Source organism: Nematostella vectensis, chromosome 8 (genome assembly GCF_932526225.1).
Source record: "Nematostella vectensis chromosome 8, jaNemVect1.1, whole genome shotgun sequence".
In the NCBI taxonomy this organism is placed as follows: domain Eukaryota; kingdom Metazoa; phylum Cnidaria; class Anthozoa; order Actiniaria; family Edwardsiidae; genus Nematostella; species Nematostella vectensis.
Window position 1 is genome coordinate 9,357,752 of NC_064041.1, and position 12,378 is coordinate 9,370,129.

A 12,378-nucleotide genomic window follows, 5' to 3' on the forward strand; every position below is an offset into this window, starting at 1 on the left:
AAAGCCTCTCCTGTTAACGCCCCCTCTACCCTCCCTCCCAGCTTAAACAAACGACATAGGAATTCCGGTAACTTAAATCAAATTCAAATGTAAAGAAACGCTTGTCACGCAGGCAAAATTTAACTTGATCTTGACTGAGATTTAAACCCCACTGCACTTGGGTTTGTTTTTATTGTTATAACTTGTTAAAGAACGCGCCTCTCTAATAAACGCTTCCTATCCTTTGAACCCCCCACCCCCTCGGGCCATCAAAATTTAATAAATTTCCCGGCGTTTATTAAATCATTTTCGGTAATCCAATGGGCAGGAAGCTTATGATGTTTCAATTGTGATGTTTAAATTCAATTTCCTTTGTATACAGTCCCAGTTGATCCCTCCGGCAGCTCGGTCCCAGACTCGCCGCGTCCAACAAGGCGACATTCAGTACGTGGAGGTCAAGGGCAAGCGAAAGAAGAAATTCCTGAAACTGTTGATTTGCTGTCCCATCGTCGTGCTCCTCGGAACAGTTGCTTTGTTCGCATTCGCTAAAGGGCGCAAGAACGGTACGGTCAGTGTTACAAGTTGAGGTAGTTTCTTGGTGTTACGGAGCACCAGCACCAAAAACACAATGGAACAAAAGCCAAAAACAAAGACCTTAGAACGAGACAATGAAATAGAGTATAAAGGCCTTGAGCACCAAAAACAAAGCTCTCCGTAACACCAAGGAATACCCCAAGTCCGGCTAAAAAAACAGTGAATAGGTGAAACAGGCTGGAGAGGTGTCAATGTTTTCATTCTGAGTTCAAGCAAACTGTAGACAATTCTCCTTACTCAAATGTCGGTTGCTTGTCTTTACAACTGAATCGCAGCATTTTTGAGGTGGTAGTGAAAAGCTAAAGATGCAGTCAAAATGTATCATTTACTTCTACTATTAAATTTTATCATTCGCTTATAGAATTACTGAACAGCTTCGTTAATTTGGAATTTTAACTTTTTTTGCGGGTTATTTTGTGTAACGCCTACTCCTCTTGTTTTATTTGGTTTTCGCAGAGAAACCAATCGATAACGTAAACGTCACTAACGTTGGGACCGCTGGAAAACTTGGAATGCAAATCATGGGCTCGTCAGCGAGGGAAACTACAGACGAGGCCACTACAGGGAAACCACATATGCAGGTGTCTACCTCAAGAATAATGCTCAGCCAATCAGTGGAAATGGATAACGCTGCCTTTATCCAAAAGAGTTCTTCTAACTTACGTCACGCAAGCCATTCAACTTCGGTCACACAACTAAGAAGTCATGCTAATTCCGTGACGCTTATTTTGGAAACATCACCTTATCTGCAGTTATCGGTCACACAATCCTCACAGCTCACTGCTTCAGTCATGCACCTTCCATTTCCCGGCAAGCATCTCCTAACTTCTGTCATGCATTTCCATGCTTCCGTCACGCAGCTTCCAGCTTCCGTCACGCAGCTTCCAGTCTCCGTCAAGCATCTCCTAACTTCTGTCATGCATCTTCATGCTTCCGTCACGCACCTTCCAGCTTCCGTCACGCAGCTTCCAGTCTCCGTCAAGCATCTTCCTACTTCTGTCATGCATCTTCATGCTTCCGTCACGCACCTTCCAGCTTCCGTCACGCAGCTTCCAGTCTCCGTCAAGCATCTTCCAACTTCTGTCATGCATCTTCAAGCTTCCGTCACTCACCTTCCAGCTTCCGTCACGCAGCTTCCAGTCTCTGTCAAGCACCTTCCAACTTCTGTCATGCATCTTCAAGCTTCCGTTACGCACCTACCAGCTTCCGTCACGCACCCTCCAGTCTCCGTCAAGCATCTCCCAACTTCTTTCATGCATCTTCAAGCTTCCGTCACGCACCTTCCAGCTTCCGTCACGCACCCTTCAGTCTACGTCAAGCATCTTCCAACTTCTGTCATGCATCTTCAAGCTTCCGTCACTTACCTTCCAGCGTCCGTCACGCACCTTCCAGCTTCCGCCACGCAGCTTCCAGTCTCTGTCAAGCATCTTCCAACTTCTGTCATGCATCTTCAAGCTTCCGTCACGCACCTTCCAGCGTCCGTCACGCATCTTCCAGCTTCCGTCACGCACCTTCCAGCTTCCGTCACGCATCTTCCATCTTCCGCCACGCACCTTCCAGCCTCCGTCATGCCCTTTTCAATTTCCTTTACGCATCCCCCAACTCCTGTCATGCAACCGTCATCATCACTCACGTCTTCAGTTATTCATACACTTGACGAAGTTATTGATGAATCGGAGACGATTTGCCAAGAAGCTGAGGACTACACGATTGACGAAGACACGGGCTATACTCATCGATTACAGAGAAGGATCGATCGGTTGGTCTGGAGGTTGCAGTATATGTATCAGGTGCGCACGTCTCGTCGTGTCACGTGGTATGTGAGGCGAAGGCGCGAAGAGTTGGTGATCAGATTATGCTCGTTGCTGAGGAGACTCAGTAATCTTCACAGCACGATGTATTCACCAGTTGACCATTTGACGGATCTGCTGGGAAGAGTTTTGTGGGACTCTGATGTGAACATGATGGAGTGTCATTTTGGGGCGTAGCCTGTCCCATAGAAGATGGCGCACACGCAAGATTTCAGCGCGCACTACCACATTTTTCTTTAAGCGCGCGGAGAAATACAACGTATGGGGTGTCGTCGTCCCTCCACCGTCGTGAATAACCTAGTAATGAATAATAGTAAAACGCATGCTCTAAGTGGTGTAGAGATTAGAGTACACACGCATGTTTGACGTCATTGCGCGCGCCTTTTACTAAAATTAATTTAGTTGTTGTATAAAAAAATTATTTTCCGTTTATAGTTTCGTTATTTTAGTTCATGATACGCTGCTTTCAGTTCAGTTTCAGTTTAATCTTTGTTTATCGAGGGTAGCATATTTAACCGAATATACAGTTTTCTAACATATGGCCCTCGGTTAGTAAGCACTGTCACTGGGGGTGGTCACTGCCGGAAGGTTTATTGCGTCCCCAGTGGTTCTTTTACGTCCCTTCGGTTCCGGTTAGTGCAGTGCAGCTGTAAGAGACGGGACCTCCGGTTTAGTGTCCTTATCCGAGAAGACTGGAAACACGGGAGAATAACTTCAACTCACTTGTGACACAAATTCGACTTCATCCATCGAGTATTAGAGGACAGGCGCACTTTCGCTAGGTGCATTTCGCGCGTAGAATTCATCAACAACTGGCATTCGACTCTGCCAAATGTTCGTCTTTATTAAGCCATTTTTAGGGAAGACTGCTCTGAAATCATCGGTGTCATCGGCGAGATGCGCAGAATAATGTTGAAAATCACAGTAAGCGGTAAATCATGAAAGTCTTGCAAATGGAGTATGGAGTAAAGGTAGACATGGCATTGGTTTTCAGGCAGCTTTATCATCACAACACCATTATCATTTTTACCGTCACCACCACAACCATCATCACATACACTACCATCAGTACCATAACCTGCATCGCTGCCACCATCAAAACAAATGATCATCACCAATATCAACATCATTCCAGTCATCATTACTTCCATCACCATTGTCATCACCATAAACATCATCATCAATATCACTATCATCATCAGCATTATCACCACAATCAACATCATCGATATTATCTTCATCACCACCAACATCATCATTATCGTTATCACCATCACCGCCATCAACATTGTTATTACTGTGTAGTGCTTTCTGTGTGCTCCACCATCACTACCACCATCATCATCACCACCAAAAGTGCAACCACCATACACTGCCACCACTATCATACACCGCCACCACTATCATAAATACCATCATCATCATCATTTCCACCATCATCAGCTTAATTATTGCGGTGCTACTGTGTGCTTCACCATCACTATCACCACATTACTATCATTACCACAACCATCATTACCATAGGTATCATCACCACACCTAACATCACCACTTCAATAATAATCATCATAAGCAACACACTAGCATCACCATAACTAAAACCACTACCACCAACATGATAATTATAAAAATCATCATACTCAATATTTTCATTGTCTTCCATCAGCAACACCACAATCTTCACCACCTCCATCACCATCACAATCATGATCATCACAATTATCATCATCACAATCACCATCACCATCACCATCGCCATCACCATCAACTCCACCTCCACCACTGCCACCACCATCATTATCAGCATCATTAGAATCATCATCAATTACCTTCCCATAACCATAACAAAATGACAAAAAAAATCAGATTACATATCATTACAATAAGCATGGTTTTATTACAGTAAATAATATTTCATTCAATCAAATCATTCATTATAAATGTAACACAAACTTGACAATTAAAAGTTCCCCTTAAATAAAATTAAGATATTATTTAAAACATTATCCAGCCAGAAACAAAAAATGTGTATTAATCTCAACTTACTTTAGTGAAGTAGATGTGAGCAAAAAAAAAAACAAGGTAATCAAGATCAGTCATAAAAAATTAATTTCTGATTATCTCTATAACAATTTCTGTATTTTTCTTGCCATGGCATTAACCTATGAACATGAGCTTTAACATTACCCTCCCCTCCCAACCCTACACAACCCCAACCAGCCCAACCCATCACACTTTAATCTTCCACTGGTGTCACAAGCCACAATTGTCACTGTTGGTATTCTTTTCTATATTTTACAAGAAGAAAAATTCCAAGAAAATTTGAAATGTTAAATTTCAAAGTTAAATTGTGCACTGCAAATCTGTGTTGATTTTCAAATAGCAATCGAGTTGCAGGGCTGTAGAAAGGGGTGGAACATTGGGGGCACATCCCAAAAAATATTTCAAAAATTATAATGACCAGTAGGGGTATGGCTGTGCTACAAATTTTATTAATGCCACTGTACCCCCCCCCCCCCCCCCATATTTTAAGGCCTACTACAGCTCTGGGTTGCACATTTCTATAATTGCTGGGCTAAGTCTGAGAAAAGGGGACAAAATATCCTTAAAAAATGATTAACAATGTTCTAGTATGGTATTCACATTCAGCATGTCTCTAGAAGCACAACCACAAGACGTACAACAAGGACAGAGGACAAAGAAAATTAAAGAACTTCTAAAGACATCTGGTGACATAATTGTAACTTGATTTGGATGATTATAACATTGGCCATAGATCATAGCATAATGGGGAAAGTTTTTGGAGTTAAGCACCAATAAAACTTTTATGCTGCAGTCACTTGATCGCTGAACTCAACACGGATATAAACTGTTGTTTGTATTTACTATTTGGCTTTTGTTGACAGTATTCAAAGGCACCCTACAGCATCCTTTCTCACCACAGCCTTTCCACTCCTGCGGCGGGATTTCCAAACCCTTAGGGTGTGGTCATCACTAGCACTGACTAGCATGTCAGGGTCTCTAGGGTTGAAGGCGACACAGTTGACAACATTCTGGTGGCCTGTTAGGGTTGCCAGCTTGACACCAAAGTGCCGATCCCACACATGTGCACATGAATCCTCTGCACCACTATAAATCACAAAAAGATTGCAAAGATTACGAGGGGAATATGTTTCCTATACTATTTCTTGCAACAGAAATCACTTGAAACTCAGGGGCCAAGGAGAGGGAGGGCCCAACTCTTTTTTGCAATTTTTAAATATACTGTATATCACTGTTATAGTGATTTTCAATGCGAGTTTAGGAGAGTTCAACACTTCTCTTTAGTACTCCATCGCCCACACAACCAAGCACAAACACACACCCACACTGCTTGGATTGCTTAGCACCCCAGGAAGCTAGAGAGAGCTTTGAAACAAATGCATGAAGCACATTCAAGGAGAAGATGGTCCAGCAGACATCATTGTTCTAGTGAAAAGTTCTGCACAAGGGATGCTACTAAACTAAATTTATAATTTGTATTTGTCACTTTGTGTTTCCTTTTCTCACCTTGCCACTAGCTTCTCTGCTATGTTCAGGAAGATGAAAAAACACTTGTCATTAGGGGTGGATGCCCGATGGCCAACATGCTCCCTGACCAACTGACAGGTGGATAAGCTGTACACGCGTAGGTGAATATCATTTGATATCTCTGGCAAGGCCTCCTTGTTAGCTGCTATCTTGTCTGCGTTGGTCCACAATCGGCAGTTTACATACAATAAATCATGATCAGGAGATAAATTCATGCCTATGATATGCGAGTTAGTGTTTATCAAGTGATCTGGTTTAGTGTAACTCAATTCTTCAAACTCCCCCTCTGAGTCTGATCTGACTTCTGATTGGCTTATATTCTCTGTTGGTTGCCTCCTTTCTGATCGTTGGTCCTTAACTCTGCAGCTTTCTATAACCTCTAGCTCTCCTGATGGTTTGTGGTTTAGTTTAAGTTTCTTGATAACCACCTGATGTGGGGTGTACGTTACCACCCCATGTGTAAAAATAATAAAGACTTCATCCTCAGCTAAAAAGTTTGGCCTAGCAACAAGGACTGTACGAACAGAGCTACCACTTTCATTGACTATGCGACACAAGTTGACAGGCTGGTTGCCACCAACACAATTCGCCCACAGCTCTGACACAGATGAGTCATAGGAAGGAACCATGAACTCAAAAGAGCCACAGATGAAAGTCCTGTCTGTAAGCCATGCCCCGAATACATCATACGGCTCACTGATTACTGCATGGACAATGTTCCCCAAGGCAGCTCCCTCCAGATCACAAATGATTATTTCTCCTGTCAAGAAATAAAAACTCAAAGTTTACAAAATCATCATATCACAAAGATTAAAACCAAATCTTCCCGGGGAGGTGAGGAACCTTTAAAAATACAGAGGTGACTATCAGCAAAAGCAATTTAGCCCTAAGGATTAACACTTTAATCTGGTCAACAGCAATTCTTGCCCCTAAGAAAAATAACATTAGGTCAAGGCAACTGATCGACTGTACTGTAAAAAGCTGGCAGTATTAAAGGCTTCAGATGTGGTTTACCATAAAATAAGTTTTGAGTGTTTCAGGACACCATTAGCATGAGACCCCCTTAGGAATACCAGAATCAGAAGAGCTAGCCACTCCCTAAATATTTATTGCTTTTTCACTTTATCTTAGTCCAGACCAAGCCAATGAAAAAGCCCAACCCAGACACTGTTAATGAAATCACCCCAATCTAACTTCCTTCTTTGTGCCAATAAATATTTAGGGAGTGCCAAATGAAACCCAGAGGGGAAGAGACAATATTGTTTTTGCAACAATCCCCAATCTTTAAAGTTTTGTCTGTCAAACCCCTTTTCATGTATGTACTTTCCTGTTCCCCTGCCCCACTCTTCCCCACTCCCACCCCCAATCCTTACAGGCTATTTAAACAAGGACCTGCGGTATAAAAGGCACGCCCCTAGTCCAAGTTGTCATTCCCACTAGATGTTGTTGAGAGCAGAGCTCCATAAAAAGAAACAGCAGAGGTATTATCAAGTTCCAAATAATTTCTTAAACATCAATAGTACAAAGATAGCTAAATTGTCAATCTTCTCCGGTGACGGTCAAATAAGAAATAGAGAATGGAGCAATTTTGAAGCAAAAAGTTTTCAGGTTTTGTTATTCATTCACACAAAAGAATATCCTCTTTTCAAACGAGCACATGCTGTTTCTTTAATTAAATTTTCGAACACAAGTTTTGTCGTTGTTGCGGTAGAAAACTGCTCCCAAGAAGCTCGCCATTATTGCCTTGTGTATACAGAATATTATTTTAAACTTCGAAATGATCAAAGTTGATCTACGGCTCTGTTTTTTCAATATTTACGGAGCTCTGCACTTTACATGCACTAGCGAGAATTACAACTTGGATCAGGACCAGGCCCTTTATACTGCGGGTCCTTGTTTAATGAATTTTTTTCATGAAATATGGAAAGTTCATGTTATCATTATTTATGATAAAAGCAGCAATGCAATATGTTTCTGGTGTGAGGGAAGGGCCAGCACAGGGGTAACGAGAGAGGGGGGAAATTGTGCCTCTCCCACCCCCAGTAGAGCTTGAATTCTATAAGGAAATATGAAAAAAAATGTCAAAAAACACTATCCTACCCCCCCCCCCCCCAAAAAAAAAAAAAAGCAAATTCTGATGCTTCCCCCATTTCCTTGCTTGACTAAGCATCCCCCAGAAATATGATTTGGCTAAGGCCCTAGTTGGGTAGCTTTATACAGACCTCCTGTCTTTCTTACGCTTGTAAGAAAGGAATTACGGAGGGTTGTATACATGCTATAGTTAGGCTTCTTTAAAACTTACCCATAAAATTAAGCCTCCTCATTTCATTAACTCCTGACACTAACAATAGAGTGTCATCACTATTAAACTCGCAGAACTGGACATACTCCCACCCATACTGTTTGAATACCAGCCTCTCCCTTAGAATAACACTGTCACCCGTCACATCCCACAGAATCGCGTGACAGTCTTTCGAGCTAGACGCGAACATTTTCCCGTTGTGTGAAAACGCTACATGTAACACTTCGTCTGTGTGCTCATTTAAAACTTGTGCTTCTATCAGAGGAGTTTCACAATAAAGCCTCTCGAATTCTTTGATCCAGAGTGTTGAACTAGACGGTAACTGCAACTGAGATTTCTCGATACCGCTGAGATTGTAACTTTTGATAAAAATAGACTTCCAAAGAACTTCGTCCATGGATGCGCGATACCATTTTCGACAAACCTCGCCGGCAGTTAACACCTCTTTGGGGGTCAAAAACCCGAATATGAATAGCAAGAGACTGTCTGGTAGATCTTGCCAAAATCCATGGTTCAGTTCTCGAATAGGAAGGTGTATTACTTGACTGCCATCTTGTTTAGCAACTTCCTCCATTGTCGCATCAGCGAAAAGACGCAGAATATATCATCCGGCGTAAAAAATTATTTTGAAATAAACTCAGGCCTCATGGGCCCATATTTAGGCGATAACACCTTTTGTCTAAATTTTTAAATTGTCGGCAACTTTGTGCAGAGTCAATGAAGGCTATAAAAAAAATGAAAAAGATTCTCAAAACAAAAAAATCCCCTTTTCAGGCGGCCATATTTATTGTGGAACCCAAGCCCTCGCGGATTTAACTCGGCTCAGCCTCGGGCCTACAGACCCAAACTATCAAAACAGCAGGACTCCTCGAACATTTGAAGCGTAAGGTCTTCAAATTCTAAAGTGAAGGACAACTAAAGCGAGATTTTGCCAAATTTTCTGACTTTTTGAAGAGGGCGGTTACATAAAGTCAGTTACATCAAGCGTGAGGTAATCTGAACCTCAATTTGGGTTACCTGTGTGTTAAAGAGCCCATGACTAAGACTATGTAACCAGGCCAGCAAATCGATTCGACACTACCACACAAAAAGGAATCACACAAAAAGCAAAACAATCCAAACATGGACATCTTTGCTGACGAACAAACTTTCTACACTTTCTTCTTCGCCCTGACAATTACAACAATCATCGGGGCATTCATATTGTCAAGATTTATCACTCTAAACCCAAGTCATCACTGGTAAATCCCCGCAGAAACTGAAGACGATGAAGCCACGATGAATGGCGACAATACAGAAATGGTGATACAAGATTTGGGAACTGTTCGCGGATCTGGCTCCTACAAATATGTATACCGGAATGATATAGGACGCACAAATGGAATTAGTATTTTGAAAGGGGTATTGGATTTATTCGTGTGCTTATTTGGTTGAGGTATTCTTTAATTTGTATTTTACGAACGCCTTTTACGAAACAGGTGACTTATAACTTACTTTGCTTCTATCCTGGTACCTAAAAAAAATGAAGACGAAGTTCGGAGACCGAAGCGAAGGAATTAAAGTGGAATTAAACTCAGTAGACATAAAAACTCCAGTGGGGACTGTGCAAACAAGAGAATATTATTTATTTTATATTTCGAAACTGCGCCCTGAAGAATTTGTAAATGACGCGATTCCTCTGGTTGTGAACAAGTTGAAGAAACAAAAACATGAAATATGCTGTGTATTGCCTTTTTCAACAGACAAGTAGTGCCTTTAAATTAAATGATGACTTTGAGTAAATACTTTTTTTCTTATGCTTGAATTTTGTATTTATCCCTTGGACCTGGAATTAAATTATAGACTTTTTCTTGGATAAAACAAAAACAATTACCCTTCGGATTTTAATATGATTAACACATAGTACAGTTATCCTGAAAAGTGGAACTGTACCGTTATTGTCTCAGATTGAGATACTATACATATGCAAGATTTGATTTTTGCACTAACCTGTAGTTACCACAAATGCTGTCAAGAAACTTTTAAAAAAACATACATAACCAGACTGGTTTTCTACCCTACTATGGCATGCCAACAAAAATGCTACAATCGAGCATTGTATACATTTGGGTAGAGCATCAAAGGATTTACCAATTGAAAATTATATTTATCTAATAGGTACCCTGCTAAAAGAGCTATTCTCCTATTTGCTTCTACCAGCAGCAGTTCACTTATCTAGTTCATGTTTCTGTTCTTTTACAATTTAATTTGTTTGTAAAATGCAAAAGAACAGTGACATGATATGGGTAAGTGAACTGCTAGAAACAAATAGAACTTTGAACTTTGAACTTTGATACATTACTCCTATAGGTAGCTTTCGCTAATACTAGGAGGCATTAAGCACTGAGCACTGAGAAGAAAACCTCTGCTAGCAGGTTAACAAATAATTAGACTTAGTTCTGGAACAGTTGAGAGAAACAAGGAACAGTTGGAGTTAGTGTAGAGTTCAAGTTATTTGAGTAAAGATGTCTTTTTCTTTCTTGGTCATTTCTGCTAAAATAGCCTTGGTTTCTAGGTGTGTACCATAGGGGATGCGTATGGCGTGTGTGCACCACAAAAACTGCCAACCAAAATTAGTCATTTCTCATTAAAGGATTGTCAAATGCTACCCATTTTATCATATGATACCTATAAACCTATGACTGCCCCCTCAACCCTCTCCCCTCTTAGCAAATCTTCGGTACGTGCTTGGTTTCAGTTATTAGAAGTAAAAAAAAAAAAAAAAAATCTCAATTTTCGTTCGAAATTGCAGGCTCCAAATTGTACTTTTTGCCAAAGCCTGCATATGATACATGCTCTCCATACCTCCTTGGCTTCCTGTGGTTATTATCTTCAATAGACGGAGGATCTCATAACGTTTTGTTGCACTCCACGTGTTATGCTAAGCATTATTTCCCAGCACTCAATACGCGCCCTCAGGCTATCGTGCTCCAATAACCAGCCATTGCTTATTCTCCTGACAGGTGCTGTCCAAGTACGTGCGCATGCGGCAAGCTACCTGATTGCACTTTTTAATAAACGACGTTCTCTGCGTGCATCAGTCTCCTGGAGCCTCCACGCAGTCACTTATCTTCGCCCGGGAAACTACAGTGCCATAGCAGGCCTCGAAATATTTGAGGGATACAATACAGAAACATTAACAAAATATCGGGGGGGGGGGGGGGGGGGGCACAGCCACGCCCCTTCTTGTCATTTCCTAATAATTAATAATATTGGGGGAAGGGCACATGCCCCCGGTGCCCCACCCCTGCTACGGCCCTGAGCTTCAACACGAATACGCTTGCTTCATGGTAGCCCTGTATCAATCTGTATTCGCGGAAGGCGGGTTGGTCATTTGATCTTCAGGCGCGTATTCGGATTTGCTGAGTTTGCGCACTCATGGGTAGAAGTTTATCATTTTTAACGATCCGCAAAGAAATGCCCCTCTTTTGGCTGTCGGGGGAGAAAGGGGAGGGAGGGGGGCTGTGGCCTGTATTTCTTAGCTCAGGACAGTATTATTCCTATCAGTCGGTTGAATTTGTTCAGAGTCATATACTTATACAGAATCTTAGATGCATAATGTTATTTTCTCTATGATTACACGCGAGGTGAATTGTTTCCGGATACTCTGGACACTCTTACAAGAAAATATGGATTTTGAGACAGATGTTTAATCACCTCCATTGCAAAAACAACTACTTAAATGATAATTCCAAGCGGTTCGTTATGTTTTCTACTGTTTAGGAAATGACTCTTTTATGGCTTCAGCATTTTCATATAAAAAAAACCTTTTTTCAAAGTAGAGCTTTCAAGCGTGAGTAGCATACTGACAAAGAAATTCCGATATTTTTTTTTTGTCTTGGAAGAAATGTTTTATTCCTACCCTGGGTAGCAGAGCCTCCAAACTTCTCTCGCCCAGTGACGCTCAGCCAAAATGTCACGACGACTGTGCTCTGGTACCCAGGGTATTTTATTCCATGCTTCAATAGAATAACTAATGATGCACGCTTAAGACACTTGTGTTTAGAAAGTAATTTATCAAAACAGCAGTAGGGGCAACAAAACATCCGCTACGAAGCGGTGAATTGCAAAATGGTCAGTTAG

At 41.4% G+C, this 12,378-nt stretch overlaps 2 protein-coding genes across 3 annotated transcripts in view; one reads left to right on the forward strand and one right to left on the reverse strand.

Annotated features, from left to right (window-relative positions):
- LOC5519343 overlaps positions 1–2,818 on the forward strand; it is a 49,139-nt gene extending 46,321 nt beyond the window's left edge. For both annotated transcript variants that reach the window (XM_048731824.1, XM_048731823.1), the window contains exons 5-6: positions 362–542; positions 1,030–2,818. In XM_048731824.1, coding sequence (XP_048587781.1) covers positions 362–542; positions 1,030–2,561 — 1,713 coding nt within the window. In that variant the 3' untranslated portion in view covers positions 2,562–2,818. The remainder of the gene's footprint in view (positions 1–361; positions 543–1,029) is intronic.
- Positions 2,819–4,261: 1,443 nt separating this feature from the next.
- On the reverse strand, positions 4,262–9,165 carry LOC5519346 (F-box/WD repeat-containing protein 5). Its single transcript, XM_001639238.3, has 3 exons — positions 8,257–9,165; positions 5,934–6,714; positions 4,262–5,513 (listed from the first exon to the last, which is right to left on the reverse strand). The coding sequence occupies exons 1-3, from the start codon at positions 8,828–8,830 to the stop codon at positions 5,294–5,296; spliced, it is 1,575 nt and encodes a 524-aa protein (XP_001639288.2). The 5' UTR covers positions 8,831–9,165; the 3' UTR covers positions 4,262–5,293.
- Between the last annotated feature and the right edge of the window lie 3,213 nt (positions 9,166–12,378).

Coding starts and splice junctions, on each gene's coding strand:
- LOC5519346 (XM_001639238.3), bottom strand. CDS start 8,830: ATGGAGGAAGTTGCTAAACAAGATGGCAGTCAAGTAATACACCTTCCT. Junction 6,715..8,256: donor GAGGAGGCTTAATTTTATGG/GTAAGTTTTAAA, acceptor ATTTCTTGACAG/GAGAAATAATCATTTGTGAT. Junction 5,514..5,933: donor GCAGAGAAGCTAGTGGCAAG/GTGAGAAAAGGA, acceptor TGTGATTTATAG/TGGTGCAGAGGATTCATGTG.